Source organism: Microcaecilia unicolor, chromosome 5, assembly GCF_901765095.1.
Source record: "Microcaecilia unicolor chromosome 5, aMicUni1.1, whole genome shotgun sequence".
In the NCBI taxonomy this organism is placed as follows: domain Eukaryota; kingdom Metazoa; phylum Chordata; class Amphibia; order Gymnophiona; family Siphonopidae; genus Microcaecilia; species Microcaecilia unicolor.
In genome coordinates this window covers 67108315-67126808 of record NC_044035.1, presented here as the reverse complement: position 1 = coordinate 67126808, position 18494 = coordinate 67108315, and the positions used below count along the sequence as shown (strand labels likewise).

General features: G+C 45.7%; 1 protein-coding gene across 1 annotated transcript in view; it reads right to left on the bottom strand.

Annotated features, from left to right (window-relative positions):
• LOC115470076 (glutaredoxin-3-like) overlaps nt 1-18494 on the bottom strand; it is a 122957-nt gene that overhangs the window by 88376 nt on the left and 16087 nt on the right. Inside the window, exons 3-4 of the mRNA XM_030202970.1 lie at nt 14454-14528; nt 13703-13904 (exon numbers count right to left, since the gene is read on the bottom strand). Coding sequence (XP_030058830.1) covers nt 13703-13904; nt 14454-14528 — 277 coding nt within the window. The remainder of the gene's footprint in view (nt 1-13702; nt 13905-14453; nt 14529-18494) is intronic.

Here is an 18494-nt window from a genome sequence, read left to right as displayed (position 1 = left end):
TGCAACCAGAATAAAAACAGTACAGATATCTGGGAGGGGCTATGGATTGATCAGCTATGATTAATGGAAAGAAAATTATCAGGTATGATTATACATAATTTTACCTTCCATATCATCAAGCTGATCAATCCATAGACTGGTGGGATGTACCGAAGCAGTACTCACCCAGGGCGGGACATTGAAATCCCTGACCTCAACACTGAAGCTCCAAACCGGGCCTCCGCCCGTGCAGCCACAGTCAAACGGTAATGCTTGGAGAATGTATGAGCCGAAGCCCAAGTTGCCGCCTTGCATATCTCTTCCAAGGAGACGGATCCGGCCTCTGCCATCGAGGCCGCCTGAGCTCTCGTGGAGTGAGCCTTCAGCTGGATAGGCGGCACCTTCCCCGCGGCCACATAAGCCGCTGCAATGGCTTCCTTGACCCATCTTGCCACTGTAGGCTTAGCAGCCTGCAGACCCTTACGAGGACCTGCAAACAGGACAAACAGATGATCCGATTTCCGGAAATCATTGGTCACTTCCAAGTATCTGATGATGACTCGTCTCACATCCAGATATTTAAGAGCAGAGTACTCCTTTGGGTAGTCCTCCCTACGAAAGGAAGGGAGACAGAGCTGCTGATTCACATGGAAGCGAGAAACAATCTTGGGCAGGAAGGAAGGCACTGTGCGAATAGTCACTCCTGCCTCAGTGAACTGCAGAAAAGGCTCTCGACATGAGAGCGCCTGGAGCTCGGAAACTCTTCTGGCTGAAGTGATAGCCACCAAAAAGACTGCTTTCAACGTCAGGTCTTTCAGAGATGCCCTCGACAAGGGTTCAAAAGGCGGCTTCTGCAATGCTCTTAGTACCAGGTTGAGATTCCACACAGGCACCACTGAGTGCAGAGGAGGGCGCAGGTGATTAACTCCCTTGAGAAAGCGCACCACATCTGGCTGAGAAGCCAGGGAAGCACCCTTCAGGCGGCCCCTGAAGCAAGCCAGAGCCGCTACCTGGACTTTAAGGGAACTGAGCGACAGGCCTTTCTCCAGACCTTCTTGCAGGAACGCCAACACTGAAGAAATTGGAGCAGTGAAGGGAGAAAGTGAGCCTGCTTCACACCACGCTGCAAAGATACGCCAAACCCTGGCGTAAGCAGTAGAAGTAGAGCGCTTCCTCGCTCTCAGCATAGTGGCGATGACCTTGTCTGAGAAGCCCTTCTTCCTCAGACGCTGCCGCTCAATAGCCAGGCCGTAAGACCAAAGGGGGAGGGATCCTCCATCACCACGGGACCCTGATGTAACAGGCCCTGCTCCACTGGCAGCCGCAGAGGATCGTCGACTGAGAGCCTGATCAAGTCCGCATACCAGGGACGCCTGGGCCAATCCGGACCCACCAGGATTACCCTGCCGGGATGCTTTGCCACCCGGTCTAGCACCCTGCCCAACATGGGCCAGGGCGGGAACACATAGAGAAGCTCTTGTGTCGGCCACTGTTGGAGAAGAGCATCTACTCCCAGGGATCGAGGGTCCCGTCCTCTGCTGAAAAAGCGCGGCACTTGGCAATTGGCCGATGACGCCATCAGATCTAGGCTCGGCTGGCCCCAGCGCTTCGTGATGTCCAAGAACGCCTGAGCAGATAGCTGCCACTCTCCGGGCTCCAAGGTATGGCGACTGAGAAAGTCCGCCTTGACATTCATGACTCCGGCAATGTGGGCCGCTGAAAGCTGCTCCAGGTTCGCTTCCGCCCACTGGCAAAGATTCATAGCCTCCTTGGCTAGAGGGGCGCTCTTGGTACCTCCCTGGCGGTTGACATAGGCCACAGCCGTGGCATTGTCCGACAGGACCCGTACAGGCTTCAACACCAGTACCGGGATGAACTCCAAAACCGCCAACCGAATGGCTCTGAGTTCCAGGAGGTTGATAGACCACTTTGCCTCTGCAGGAGACCAGAGCCCCTGCGCTGTCCTTCCCAAGCAGTGGGCTCCCCAGCCCGACAACGAGGCGTCCGTCGTGACGACAATCCACTCTGGGGTCACCAGAGGCATTCCCGCAGACAACTTGTCTGTCTGCATCCACCAGCTCAGCGCCTTGCAGGGAAGGCGCACAGCATAATCCTCCGACATCGGAGTCCAGCGCTGCAGCAGAGAGTGTTGCAGTGGTCTCATATGAGCCCTGGCCCAGGGCACTACTTCCATCGTGGCCGTCATAGAGCCCAACAGCTGCACATAGTCCCAAGCCCGAAGAGGAGAGGCTACTAGGAACTGGTCCACCTGAGCCTGAAGTTTGACAATCCGATTGTCTGGCAGGAACACTCTGCCCACTTGGGTGTCGAATCGAACTCCCAGGTACTCCAGGGACTGAGTCGGGCGCAGCTGGCTCTTCTCCCAGTTGATGATCCATCCCAGGGAGCTCAAAAGAGCAACTACCCGGTCCACAGCTTTGCCGCACTCTGCATAAGAGGGGGCTCGGATCAACCAGTCGTCCAGATAAGGATGGACTTGTACCCCTTCCTTTCGTAGGAAGGCCGCGATGACCACCATTACTTTGGAAAAGGTCCGCGGAGCAGTAGCCAACCCGAAAGGGAGGGCTCTGAACTGGAAGTGTCGTCCCAGGACTGCAAAACGCAGAAAGCGTTGATGAGGAGGCCAGATGGGAATATGCAGGTACGCTTCCTTGATGTCCAAGGATGCCAGGAACTCTCCTGCCTTCACTGCCGCTATAACAGAGCGGAGAGTCTCCATGCGAAAGTGCCGCACTTTCAAGGCCCGATTGACCCCTTTGAGGTCGAGGATAGGCCGGACAGAACCTCCTTTCTTTGGTACCACAAAGTAAATGGAGTAACGTCCCTTGCCAAGCTGACTTTCTGGCACCGGAACGACCGCGCCCAGGCGGATCAGATTGTCCAAGGTCTGCTGCACTGCCACAGCTTTGACCGGAGACTTGCAGGGAGAGAGTACAAACCCGTCTTTTAAGGGTCGGCAGAACTCTAGTTTGTAGCTGTCTCTGATGACTTCCAGCACCCACGCGTCTGAAGTTATTGTGGTCCACTCGCCCAGAAACGAGGACAGCCGTCCTCCAATCTGCACTGGGGCGTGGACCAAGACCCCGTCATTGGGTACGAGACCCTGGGGGAGGACCGGAGGGAGCACCTCCAGGACGGCGGTCTCTGCGAAAGGAATGCTGCTTGGGGGAGAAATTCCTCTTGAAGGAAGAGGGGGCAGAGGAACCCGACTTGCCCGGGCGGTACCGACGGGCTTCCTGCAACCGTCCTCTGGAGGTACCGGGACGAGTACTAGCCCGAGCCCTGACCTCTGGTAATTTCTTGCCCTTAGACGTGCCGAGATCGGTCACGATTTTGTCCAGCTCGACCCCAAAGAGCAGCTTGCCTTTAAAAGGCAACCTAGCCAGGCGGGATTTAGAGGCGTGGTCAGCAGACCCATGTTTCAGCCAAAGCCACCGCCGCGCAGAGATTGTCTGAGCCATGCCTTTCGCTGAGGCCCTCAAGACATCATACAGCAAGTCTGCCAAATAGGCTAAGCCCAATTCCAGGGCCGGCCAATCAGCCCTCAAGGAATGATCCGAGGGGGAAGCCCGCTGCACCATAGTCAGGCACGCCCTGGCCACATAGGAGCCGCAAACTGAGGCCTGCAAACATAAAGCAGCCGCCTCAAAGGACGACCTTAAGGCCGCCTCCAATCTTCTGTCTTGGGCGTCCTTTAGGGCCGTGCCACCTTCCACCGGCAACGCCGTTTTCTTAGTCACCGCAGTGATTAAAGAATCCACGGTAGGCCACAGATAGGCCTCACGTTCACTCACAGCCAAAGGATAGAGGCGGGACATAGCCCTAGCCACTTTAAGGCTCGCTTCTGGGACATCCCATTGAGCCGAAATTAAGGTGTGCATGGCATCATGCACGTGGAAGGTTCTAGGCGGGCGCTTCGTCCCCAGCATAATGGCAGAGCCAACAGGGGCTGAGGGAGAGACGTCCTCCGGAAAGGAAATCTTCAAAGTGTCCATGGCCTGTAACAACAGGTTGGGCAAATCCTCTGGGCTAAAAAGCCGCGCTGCAGAGGGGTCATCCGCTCCATCCGAGCGGGGATCCGTCTCCTCCAAGGAATCCGCAAAGGACCGTTGGGAGACCTCAGACACGCTGCCCTCATCTACATCGGAGGAGACAAATTCCTCCAAGGCCTGGGAATCAACCCGAGGGCGTTTACCTCTGGGAACCTCAACCTCTTTACCAGACGAGGGAGCAGGGGCAGCGTTGTGCATGAGGAAGGCCTGATGCAGCAGCAAAACAAACTCGGGGGAGAAACCCCCCAGACTGTGCACTTCCGCAGCCTGGGCAACAGCCCTAGACGCACTCTCAACCGGCGCTCGCAATAGCGGGGGAGAGACATGCTGCGCATCCAAAATGGCGTCCGGCGCGAAACTCCGCGAAGGAGCCGCGCGGGAAGAACGGCTCTTAACTTTAGCCGCTTCTGTGCCGTCGCCCAAATTAAGGGCGTTCATGGCATTAATGTCTCCAACCTCAAGGGCGGCCCAAGAAGAAGCCGTCCGAGCCGCGTGGCCGGCCAAGATGGCGGAGGCGAGGAGCGGGGGATGGGCGTTTATGGCGGGAAAAACCGCCACGCCGGAGGAAGGACCGGGACATTCATCGGTCACGAAACTGTCACCCAACAAGGGCGAATCAGGCTTTAAGACCCCCGCATCCCCTCTAGAAGCGCTCAAGCGACCCGGGGAGCGACCCTTTGCGCCCTCGCCCTCCGACGCCATATGCCACGAGGAGAAGAATCGGGGAACCCCCTGCCCGCTATAAAAAGGTAAAAATTACCTGCTGTCCGCTCCGAGTTGTAACGACCTGGTGTCCCAGTGAGTAGCTGCAATAGACGCTTAAATAAATGTCAAAATAAACGCCTTTAAGGACGTTCAAAAATTTTTTTTTTTTTTTTTTTAACGGAGCCAGCGGGAGGGGGGAGAAAAGGAGGGACCTGGCACCACCAGGTTTGCACTTGCTCAAAAGAGCCCTCAACCCCAGGCACTCAACAAAACCTAAAAATTAGGCTTGGAGGCCTAGCCAGAGCTGCTGCTGTGTGTGACCACCACCTGCTGAGATAGAGAACATACTGAGGAGTTTCCGGCAGCACATGACCACATATAGGGAGGCAAAAGTTTGCTCTCTATCTCCACCTGCTGGTAGATGGACACAACCCACCAGTCTATGGATTGATCAGCTTGATGATATGGAACTGGATTTTCAAAAGGCATTTGACAAAGTACCTCATGAAAGACTACAGAGGAAATTGGAAAGTCATGGAATAGGAGGTAGTGTCCTATTGTGGATTAAAAACTGATTAAAAGAAAATAGAGCAGGGTTAAATGGTCAACATTCTCAATGGAGAAGGGTAGATAGTGGGGTTCCCCAGGGTCTGTGCTGGGACCGCTGCTTTTTAACATACTTATAAAAGATCTAGAGATGGGAGTAACATGTGAGGTAATTAAATTTGCTGATGACACAAAGTTATTCAAAGTTGTTAAATCACAAGAGGACTCTACGAGACTGGAAGACTGGTTGTCTAAATCGCAAAGTGATGCATATGGGAAAGACGAACCCGAATTATAGCTACATAATGCAAGGTTCCACGTTAGGAGTCAATGACCAGGAAAGGGATCTAGGCATCGTTGTTGATGTTACGTTGAAACCCTATGCTGAGTGTGCTGCGGCAGCTAAGAAAGCAAATAGAATGTTAGGTATTATTAGAAAAGGAATGAAAAACAAAAACGAGGATGTTATAATGCCTTTCTTTCGCTCCATGGTGCGACCACACCTCGAACATTGTGTTCAATTCTGGTCGCCGCATCTCAAAGAAGATATAGTGGAATTAGAAAAGGTACAGAGAAGGGCGACGAAAAGGATAAAGGGGATGGGACGACTTCCCTATGAGGAAAGGCTGAAGCGGCTAGGACTCTTGAGCTTGGAGAAAAGACGGCTGAGGGGAGATACGATACAGGTCTACAAAATTATGAGTGGAGTAGAACCGGTAGACGTGAATCGCTTTTTTAATCTTTCCAAAAATACCAGGACTAGGGAGCACGCATTAAGCTACAAAGTAGTAACTTTAAAACAAATTGGATAAAATTTGTCTTCACTCAACATGTAATTAAACTCTGGAATTCGTTGCCAGAGAATGTGGTAAAGGCAGTTAGCTCAGCGGGGTTTAAAAAAACGGTTTGGCTGGCTTCCTAAAGGAAAAGTCCATTGACCATTATTAAAATGGACTTGGGGAAAATCCACTGCTTATTTCTAGGATAAGCAGTATAAAATGTATTGTACTTTTTGGGGATCTTGCCAGGTACTAGTGACCTGCATTGGCCACTGTTTGAACCAGGATGCTGGGCTTGATGGACATTCAGTCTGTCCCAGTATGGCAATACTTATGTACTTATAACCTGGATTCCCCTTGTTTACAGTCCACTGTACTGACCACTAGGCCAATGCTTCTCAACCCAGTCTTTAAGGCACACCTAGATCCACCAGGTTTTCAGGATATCCACTAGAAATATGCATCAGACAGATTTACATACCAAGGAGGCAGTGCATGCAAATCTCTCTCATTCATTATGGATATCCTGAAAACCTCAAAGACGCATGCAAATCTCTCTCATGCATATTCATTATGGATATCCTGAAAACCTCAAAGACTTAGTTAAGAAGCAGTGCACTAGGCTATTCTTGGGATCTTCTTGAGGCTCTGTTGGGTATGGCCATAATACCTGCAGCTATCATACAGCTTGATATCCCCTTTCAGCTTCACTTCTTATGGGGGTGGTCAGCTGGTCAGAGTGAGCAACTTTTGGTAACTTAGATGTGATTGAAACAGGTCTACATAAACATATCCTATTTTGCCTTGGGTTCTTCTTCCTGTTCCATTATTAATAAACATGTCCTAATTTGGGGGGTCACTCTAGTCCCACTCAAAACACACCTCCAACATACCCCTTATTATCTGGAAGACCTGCAGTGAAACGTGTCCTAATTTTGTTTGTTTCAAAAATCGTGATTTACAAGTTTTCAGCAGATGGACCTTTCTTGGCCATTTTGCTTTGAAAATGAGCACCCTTATGGTTTTACCATTCTTTTAATGAAAATTAATAAGAAAATTGTCAACATACCATTAGCTGCAGAAACAAGAGTAGGAACCACAACATTCTTCGCATATCAAAATACATTTATAGAAACAGGTATCAAATGATACGTTTCAATGAAAGGCTATTAATCTTTAGTTTTCTTTTTCTTTTTTTCAACTCAATGAAAGATAAAAATAATAAAAAAGGGGTCAAGAATGTCTGTCCTCCTGGGAGAAAAATAATTTACTGAAAATTTAACAGAATGGCATGAAGCTTGGTATAAGAAAACACATTAAAAAGACAAAATTTAGAAAATGGGCCGTATGAAAGCAGGATGAAAGAGAAATGTTCCCCAAAAATATAGCCCAATGCATTTCTATAAGAAAAAAGGTTCAATCTTGGGAAGAATGGTAACTTACATACAGTGAAACATGGCAGTTAGGAGGAATTCCGTATCTGTTCTCTAATCACCCAAACCACCCAAACTGCTTACAGCACCCCCCTCCACCAAGTTCAACTTTCTCCATTCTAGGAGTCAACTTTTCAAGTTCTACCTTCTGTTTTTCAGTCTTTTCCTCCAATTCGTTAATTTTTAGGGATTGTTTAGTTGAAATTGCTAGAAACATCTGTCCCAAACGGGACATAAGATCCCATAATGAATCCATAGTTACCGTCTCGGGCTTGGTAATGAGGTCCAAAGGAAATGTAAATTCTTGTTCAATCTTCCCCGTTCCAATCGCTTGTAAATTCCCAGCCATTTTTGGTTGGCGAGTTTCTCCTGGGGATGACAACTTCCCCTCCTCTGCTATCAAGAGCTGACTGGGTTTCCTTCTCCGAAGCAGCTTCACCACTCAGGGTAAGCATCAGAGAACCAGGAAGCAGGGAACTCGCTGCCATTGGCAGTGGAGGTGGGAGTCTCTGTTCAGGGCTGAGAGTAGTTTCCAACTCGAGGGACGCCAAAACTTCCTCCAATTCGCCGGCGTCTCGCCTCGGAACAGCCTCAGATTCCACACCAGTCCTCCGTTGCATATACCGATCTAACGGTCCAGGTATTTGGGAAGAGGTCTGGGAAACTCGGGCAGAAGCTCTTCCTCTACGCTTAGGCATCTTAGAGTAACGTTAGAGCAACAGCAAAGCGCGTTAGCGTGCAGCCATCTTGGATCTCCGGACCAAATCCATATTTTCTGGCCATGGAACAGTTTTGAAGAATTTTTAAAGTATAATTTCAGCACATGGTTCAAATCTTGTTCAAAAACAAATTGAGCAATCAGAGTTCCACGACAGATTATTTCAAAACTAGTAAAAAAGGCCCGTTTCTGTTTTAAAGGAAACGGGCGCAAGCAATGGTTTTTTTTTTTTTTTTTGTAACCATACAGTTTGTATAAAAGCATTTTAAGGAGATGCAATACTTGTTTCATTTGTAAATGATGTGTTCCCATGTTGTAAGACAAGGGGCGGTCATTGTGATAGACTGTTTGTGTGGGTGAGAGTGTGTGGAAGACAGAAAGAAAGATTGTGTGAGTCCGAGAGTGAGTGTGTGAGACAGAGGGATTGAAAGTGTGTGTGTGTGATACAGACTGTGTGTTTGTGTGACAGAGAGATAGAGTGTGTGTGTGGAACTGATTTTGTTGACCCCCTCCTTCCTTTGCTCTAATTCCGTCTGTTGTGACAGAGTGTGTGTGGCGGTCATAGAGACAGTGTGGAACAGAGTTCCATGACCCCCTGATGTGAGAGAGTGTGTGTGCAGGACCACTGGGGCAGTCATTGTGACAGAGGGTTTGTGTGAGTGAGAGTGTGTGTAAGACAGAGACAGACTGTGTGAGTCCAAGAGTGAGTGCGTGTGATAGTGAGACAGAGGGATTGAAAGAGTGTGTCTGTGTGGGTGCGATAGAGACTGTGTGTTTATGTGTTTGAGAGATAGTGATTTCCATGACCCCCTCCTTCCCTTGCTGTCCTTATGTGTGTGTAGGAAGCCCCCCCCCCCCCCTTCCCTCTTGGGTCCTACTTGAAGACAGAGATTATCGTATTTAGCCATGGTGCCTTGCTGCTTACCTTTGTTCCGTGTATGTTTGCTTTGGGCAGCACAGTGTTAACTGTGGAGGGAGGGTGTGCATGGCTTTCGTTTTATTTATTTATTTTCGGGAACGCCAGCTGCTTTGAAAATGAGGAGGGAGTCTGTTCAGCACTTCAGTGACGGTGACGGTTTTTCTCTTTTCTTCTCGTGTGAACGGCAGCTGAACATTTTCTTTGCAGGTAGGCTTTTCACTGCTTCAGTGCCGGCACCGGTGTTCCGGGGGGGGGGGGGGGGGGGGTTCCAGGCTTCACTCAGTGCTTTTTCCCCTTTTTTTTTTTTTGTTCTCGACCATGGGAAGGCGAGCTGAGCGGTTTCCCTTTTTGTTTGAGTGTGTGGGATGGGCAGCTGAGCAGAATGTGAGGGGGAAGGGTGTTTCAGTGTTCTGCGAGCCATGTACTCCTCCCCCTGCCTGGGTCGCTGTTTGCTGCTGTGCGTCGGGCAACCAATTACTGTTGCGCCCTCGACGTCACAACGTTGGGATTGGTGAAGTGTAATTGTTCTGCCCTCGACGTCATCACGTTTGACGCGAGGGCGGGGCAAACAGTAATGGGGATAAATTCCGATCTATGTCGCCTCACAAACCGGAAGTTGCAGCTTCATTAGAACGTTCAGGTGGGAATTATGTGCGGAAGAGGCGTGGCTGAGGGCGGGGCTATCAGTGAGAGTGAGTGGTGCCTGACTGACAGTGAGTGGTAGTGCAGGGCTCCAGTGTTTCCCTGCCACAGAGTGAGCTTCAGAATGTTTGAGGTGAGAATTATTTATATAGATTTGAGTCTTCTAGAAAAGCAGTCAAGTTTTGAGGTTCCTGTAATTCTCTTTGATTATTAGTAGTGGAAATCACATCCAGATCCCTTTTTTGAGGTATATAATAGACCTTTACAAGGAGGTATATTTGAGGATGGAATCTGTAAGATTTCTTGTAAGTACATTTTAAATAAATCATTTTATAAGATATAGGGAGAAAGAGAAATATCAAGGAGTTTATTTCTTGATGCTGACAGTATTTGTTTTCTCTTGCTAAAACAATCCAATGTTGACAGAAGAAAAGATTGTGCCGGCTTGTCTTGTTTTTGAATAACCATGATACCACCATACCCCTGAGGAATGCATTGCCAAAACGTGGCAGGTCACTGGTTATGATTTGCCTATTCATCAATAAGTGACTTTATTTTTGCCATACTGGTGTACTGTATTTTCTATATTGACTGGGTTTCTCCATGCCTGGTCCTTTTTTTCTCAACATCTTATTTTATAATAAAATATGCACATATATCGTCTCTACTCTATCCAACCTAGGTCCCTGGAAATAACTATGCACATGTAAAAGTAGGCACATGCTTTCTGTGAGTAAACTTCTTACCTGTGTATGACTAAGATCATGCAATTTTTATAAAAGCTGTTTTCTGAATGTTAAACAGGCTTTACTTGCAGAAAAGAATATATTTCCATGAGTGAAATGGTGTTTCACACACAGAAATAGCCTTTTATAAAATTATCTAGGCTATATGTGCAGATGTTTAGTTGAGAGAGTTGGGAAGAGGTTACCAATTATTAGGCACATACTAAAACACACACACCTGTGTGTAAAGTAAGCCAGGAAAGTTGGGCGTGCTAAATAGCAGGTGCAAATATGTGCATGTACTTTGTGTAAGGTAATTTGGAAAGGGAAGTTATGTACATACTTTCCATCTGAAAACTGGTGCACACTTTCCACACAAGTTAGACAACCTGTTATAAAACTACCCTTTAAAACGAGAGTAAGTGATGAAGAAAGTGCTCATAAAAATGACTAAAACCCCACCTTATAAACGGCTAGTTTCAGTAAATGGCACTCAAAAATTGGCACTCAATGCTATTCTATAGTGGGCACTCAAAGATGAGAGCCCAATTTAGAAAAGAATTGAGTGCCGATTTTGGTGCCCAAATTTGAGTGCCAGGACTTACGCCTACAGAAACCAGGTGTAATGCCAATTTGGGCACATATCCCCAATATTCTATAACACTGAGTACAAATTTTAGGAACGCCTCTGACCCACTCATGCATCTGACATAGCCACGCCCCTTTTCAGTTGAATGACATGGGATTTGGGCGGGCATTGTTACAGAATAGCACGTAGCAAGATGAGCACACAAATTCAAACTGGTGCCAATTACTGCTAATTAGCACCCAATTACTGGCTCTAACCAGCTCGTTAGCCAATTCAGTTAGGCGCACATTGGACCGGAACTCAAATATCGGCGCCCAATTTTGGATACCATATATAAAATCCATGAGAAAATGTAATGGCTGGAGAAAAGAATGGAAAGGCAGATATTACAGAAACATTCAAATATGTAAAAGCCTTAAATAAATTAAAGAAAGTTGAAATTTTCCATAGAAAAGAAATTCCAGTGAAAACGGGTTACAACATAAAGATGGAACGGGAAGATTCAAAAGGGAAAAAAAAAGTAATTAAAATACTTTTTTTTTTTAAACCGAGTTGGTGGTAGATGCACTACTATAATATTCAGAATTAAAGCCTGCTTGGGACCAAGATAAGGGAAAATTAGGTTCTTACCTTGGTAATTTTCTTTCCTTTAGTCATAGCAGATGAATCCATTACGAATGGGTTGTGTCCACCTACCAGCAGGGGGAGATAGAGAACACTAAAAAAACCATAGTGACGGCTAGCTCCATCTGCCTCAGTATTTTGAAATTTCCAAAGCAGTGTTACACCGCAAAGTAGAATAACATGAACTTTCTTCACAGCGAACGAACGCCCCAGAACAGGAGCAATAACACAAAGGAGGGACGAACTCAACCTTCGTAGAACAGAAATCCTGAAGACTGTTTTCCAATTTCTCCCAATAGGGAACACGTCTGCAGGAAAAACTGAACACAAAACAGAATCAAACAGGGAGGGCTCATGTATTCATCTGCTATGACTAAAGGAAAGAAAATTACGAAGGTAAGAACCTAATTTTCCCTTCCTTGTCATCAAGCAGATGAATCCATTACGAATGGGATGTATCAAAGCAATCCCTAGACAGGGAGGGAACAGGCCACACCACGCGCCAGCACTTGTGCAGCAAAACGCGCGTCCCTCCGGGCAGCCACCCCTTAGAGGGGAACCAGGCAGCAACGCAGTATCAGACATTTGCGGCAGGGCTTGTTTTAACATGAAGGCTTTATGTAAAAGCAACACAAACTCAGGGGAGAAAAACTCACCTGGCCTCCCGGCTCCACATTAGGATTCGCGGGGAAAGGAGCCCCTCTGGTCACCTCAGCCCGAGACATCCCTCTAGCATCCGACTCCTCCGCCGCCGCGGGGTTCATGCCATGCGGCGCTTCCAAGATGGTGCCTGCTGCCAGGTCCATCGAGCGGGAAGATTCATCGCTTGCCATGCTCGTGCCGGCTCTACTGTCTGAAAAGCACAATTTACAGAACCCCACTGCAGATTTGCGCTTGCCACAACGGGAACAGCGCTTAACACCCTCAGCAGCCATCGCTGAAAAACGGCGAGATATTCAAAATGGCAGATATTCGTGCCAAAATCGCCCCGTTGCGGGCCCTCCCCAGAGGAGCTGAAAAACGCTCACCTCAAAGAACCGAGTCCAGGAGCTCCTGTCACGCTGCACAGTTAGAAGAAAGTCTCAGAAATCGTAGAGCAGAAAAGTGTGTTGTTTTTTTTTTTAAACATTGTGAGGAAAGTTGGAGGCAAACAGCTACAAAGATACTACGGAGGCAGAGGAGGGTGGGAAAGGCAGGGAAAGGGCTAACCTATATGCCTGCATCCACCCCGGGGGGAGGGTAAGGCAGGGAAAGGGCGAACCTATGTGCCTTTAAAGTGGGCTCCAGCAGCCACAACACCCCTGCTACAACTGGCAAAAGCACAGGAGCCACCCCAGGCAGAATTTTGAAGGAGCTGAATAAGCTGCGTCCAACCCTGCTGGGAGATAGAGAAATATTGAGAGGCAGATGGAGCTAGCCGTCCAAGAGGCACTATGGTTTTCAGTGTTCTCTATCTCCCCCTGCTGGTAGGTGGCCACAACCCATTCATAAATCGATTCATCTGCTTGATGACAAGGAAAGAACAGTTGAGAGACCACAATACTAAAAATAATTCATCATTCATACCCTTAAGAGCCAGGCGAAGGTAGTGGTGAAAATGAGAAAATAAGGCACAGATAAAGGAAACATGACACAGTGAAATGGCTAGTTCTGGAATACTGTTAGAAAGCAAGAGCTAAGACAAGGGAGTGGGGGTGTAGGATTAAGTATAAAGGCCAGTATGCTCATCTACCCAGAACCAATGAGAAAGACAGTAACTGATTTGAATAAGCAGCAATACCCTTAGTGATGTGAACCAGAAAACTGAGAAGCCTAGATAAGCTAATTGGTCCTTATCTTTCAGCATCTGCTATGTAAGAAACCTTTCACTCTGTCAATGTCTCTGCTAATAATTGAGTCCTCCCCTGAAAAAGCCAACCAATAACTTAAAAACTGATTATATAACATCAAAACTATCAGCAAGTTCTTACCACACTGGGGCTCCTGAGGAGATCCTTTCATAAACAACATGCAAGGGGCAGCATTGATCAATTTCTTCAGCCGCACACTGAGGTCTTCTGGAGGCTTTTCATTAGAACTAGCTGGTATAGAAGAGCTAGATAGGTGGCGCTGAACCTTTTTGGTTAGCTCAGGAGCGTGTGCACCATCTAGTCTGTCAATCTTTTGAGAATTCTGGAAAAAAATGAAATTAGGCATTTGGAAACATTTTCTATGAGCTCAGAAGTCTCCAAGTGTACAAAGATAATGGAACAGTAGGTAGATATAATAAATATGGCCAAAACAACAACACTGCCTAATTTGCATGCATATCTCTGTCAAGTACAGCAGCACAGCACTACTTTTGCACTAAAAATTCCTTACAGACTCCTTTATGTAGCTGCAATTTCAGTGTTATAATATATAAACAATTTGATACTGAGTAAAAAAAAAAACAAATGTATATTGGAATATCTCAAGTCTAACTGGTTTTCAATATAGTTTCCATTTTCTATTTTTAAAATATGTATAATAACACCCATGATATCTTTAAGCATCTCTTCTCTTAAAATTAGTCTTTTATGCATGCAAACTGTCACATTTTCACAGTGGTAACACTTCAAGTAATTTAATGAAGTGTAGCTGTCAAATCTGCATAACAAAAACCATCTACTAACAAGAAATAATCTTTATGACCTAACAAATGCCTCAATGGGAATGTTTAACTACAGTATTTTTTCTTACCTTAAAAAACAAAAATGTTGGCACAGAACTAATTTCATACTTTTCAGATACCTCAGGAACTGCTTCAGCTTCCAGCTTTAAAAAATAAACAGAAAGAGTAGTTTAAATGTACTTGCAATATTTTTTTCTTTCAATTGTATATGTCAATCTTATTTAGAATGTTCTCAGAGGCATATTTGTAAGCATTCTATATATTTAAAAGGAGCTGAATGCAAAAGTTTGTTGTACATTTGCATTTAAATGAGACTCTCTGGGCTGGCATGTCATCCACTGAGCTTGCATAGTGTCAAAACAGGTTCAGAGGTTTTTATTTTGTTGCACATTTCAAAAAATGCCTGCAGGCTGCGAATAAAATTTTGGGTGCACTAGTGACCTAGTAAATTTTCAATCATATGCAGCTACTACTATATTGAAATCCATAAATCACTGACCCCAGTTATGTCATGATTACAGTGCTTATTTTCTGCCCACAGCAATTCTTGCTGTTTGCTCTATTGACTAATTTCAAGAGGCAGTACATCATGACTGACATTTGCAGCCCTCTGCAAATTATGAAGCAAAAAGGAGTATTTCTTCAATAAACTATTGATGTCTGCTGAATTTTACTTTTAACCCCTGGAAGTCTGTTAGATATCGAGACAGATCTAGCTTGTTAGGCTATTAGTCTATACATCTACTTCCCCTTTAAACATATTAGTGACAATTCGTCCCTGCTGTTTGGGAAATCTAGAGGGTCATAAAACTGTCTATTTGGGAGACATGCAGATTGTTGAAAAATTATTTGGCACAGATCAAAACAAGAAAGTTGGGGCACACAGGAGGCAGAGCCAGTACAGGTGGCTCCATTAACACAATCCTGAACATATTTACTCATGCCCAAGGCAAGAGCATATCTAAGAAGGTCCCTTTTTGCAGCCTTGAGGCTTCCAGTATAGTCTATGAAAGCAAATTTGTCACTTTTCCTTTTATGGCAAAATCAGCAAGCCCAGCTGTAACAAGCCATGCCATTTTACTCATTCACATATCATAACAGCAAAAGGAGACAAAGGAGAAATAAAATCTTACCTGTTAATTTTCTTTCCTTTAGACCAGTCCTGATGCGTGGGTTTCCCCTCTCTTGCCGGCAGATGGACACTGAGAACTATTAAACTAGTGACATTGTTGTTTAAATATCCTATGCAGCCACTTTGATAACAAAAAAAAGAACACAAAATTCCCTAAAAAAATAATCCCCTCAGGAACAAGAGAAAATCCAAAATCAAATTAACGTGTTTAAAACTAACAAGGCTTTATAGACAATATGGAGTCAAAAATAAAAGCCCTCAGTGTGGCCATCACTGCTCGCTAAGAAGAAAAAAAAAATACTCTTCACCTTCACTTACAACTCCACAGGGCAGTTTCCAGACTAGAGGGACTAAATGAAAAAAAAATTGCAAGTAAAATCTAATCTCTCAATCCTGAGTTTTCCTGCAGACCAGTCTAGACACATGAGAACTGCCAAAGCTGTAAACTCCAAGGGCAGGGACAAGTCCTCAACACCTAAGCTCTAGAAGCTGCATCTGCCATTGCTTAGTCATCCAATCTGCAGACACACACACACACACAAACACACAAGAGTACAAGGATAAACATGTGACTGTTCTGAAACTCTCCTGAAGGGGAATAAGGCTGTACTCTGCCCAAGACGAAGCCTGTCCCCTCATCAAATATGCTTTCAGCTCCAAAGGAACCAGATGGCCCTTACGCAGGTAGGCGGAAGCAACTCACCCTTAATTCAATAGGCCACTGTCACCTTAGAGGTGACCTCACCCTTCTTTGCCAAACACCACGAATAGTCTGACAAGTATCCTAAACTCTTCCATCTTTTCAAACAGTGGAATGCTCTTCTTAGGTTTAACCGAAGCAGCCTGGTACTATCTGTGGGAGAAAAGAAGCGACTGGCCACAGAACTAATTTATCCTGAGATATAACCAAGAGCAGCTTTCAAGAGGTTAAGGCCTGCAACTGTGAAAACCATGTTGCTGAACAGAGTGTGGTGAAGATTGTATTCTTGGTGGCTAACATATGCCAAGGATATGGAGGCTTTCCCTGAACCCAACAACATAGCTTTGACCTGAAAGTAACATCTCTTTCTCAATACTATGCTCTCAACAACCAAGCTGTAAGACAGAATCAATTTGCATCTGGTATCTGAATTGGGCCACGAAGTAAAAGACCTGCCACCATCAGCAATACCAATGGGATCTCATAACCTCATGAGATCTCTGAACCAGGGTCTTCTTGGCCAATCCAGCGCTACCAACACCACAGGTTCCTGATGGCCATTTATCTTCTAAATAACTCATCCAAAGCAGTAGCCACAGAGAGAACACATTCAATTGGACCCCCCCCCCCCCGAGGGACAGCTGAACAAACGCACCGAAAACTTATTCCCAATTTTGTGCCTTCAACTAAAAAATCTAGGAACCTTGGCATTCTGTCCTGACACCACAGGATCCATTGCTGATGTCCCTCATCTATGTACTATGGAGTAAGAAAGCTTCATCCACCACACTTCACTCACTAGCGTCCAGGGTGTGCCTACTTATGAAATCCACCTGTATATTCTATACCCAGTGACATGAGCTGCTGACAGCTCCAAGACATTGTGTTCTTCCAAGCACATGAAAATCTTTACCTCCTGTGCCACTCCTTAATTTCTCCATGGCAATTTATGTAAGCTACTACTTTGGCACTGCCCAGGACCAGGTGAACCACCTTCCCTGCACCAAAAGGACCAAAAGGATTCCATCAACAAATGCATTGATCTTGCCTCCAAGTGATTCATCTGCCAAGCTGCCTCCTCCATGGACCATCTTCCTTGAGTCATCTTGCCCGGACAATGATCAAATCCATCATCTCTAAGAACCAATCCGGTGTTTCCAAATTCATTCCTTGCCTCAGATTCAATGACTGCATCCACCATAAGGGGAGAACCTCCTCCCAGCACTGGCTCTGGAGCAACCAGAAAGACAGGAAGAACCTCTGCAATGGGTACACCTGAAGATAATCCAAGGCCACTAGCCTGAAGTTCTGGGGTAGCTTTCATATTTGAGCTTGCAATTTCTGCAGTTTCTCTCTGGTCAAAAACACCTTTCCTTGCTGCAAACAAACAGGGCTCCCAAGTACTACATTTATTTATTTAGAAGTTATATTCTGCTCATTTCACTGTACATGGCAGAGTACAATCAAACATATACAATTAAGAAAAACAAAGCAACTCAAAACCATAAATAAAACCAAGTGAGAGCTTTATCCATACATCACAACCAGGGTCATATTAAATACATCTAGGCTAAATTGAATACAATGTCATGAAAAAGCTTTCTGAAATAAACAGGTCTTAAGATGCTTTCTAAATTGCAATAGCGAGTCAATTCTGAATAAATCTAAAGGTGACAAATTCCATAGGTTTGGGCCCATAACTTGGAAGATGGATGAGCAAAGGCCAAGACAGCTCACTGTCCAAAAACTGGAAACGTCAAGTAAATATTTATCCACTGAAAGAAGATTTTGCATTGGCTGATACAACCAAAGGGATGTAGACAAAACAGCAAGAGCTTCATTCTTGATGGACTTAAAAGAGTCAGCATTTTAAATTGAATCCTCATCTCAATCAGAAGCCAATGAACAGATATCAATACTGAGGACTTATGATCAAATTCTGCAGTCCAGGAAATGAAATGCGCAACAGAATTTTGGGCAATCACTAAACATTTTAGGACATATGATGGAAGACCAATAGGCAATGAACTGCAAAAGTCAAAATGTGGAAAAACTAAATTCTGCAAAATTGCACGAAAATTCTTGCAAGACAATAAATCCTGCAGTCTGCAATGTAGTCGTAGTCTCAAAATGACCTCAAAAAGACAGGGAGGAATCAAGCAAAATATCTAAGTATCGAATTTCTGAAAGCAAAGGCACTGAACAACCATCTAGCAAAAGATGGACAACAATCAAATTTTGTTTGTGACAAAAAAAGAACCTGAGTTTTAGCAACAC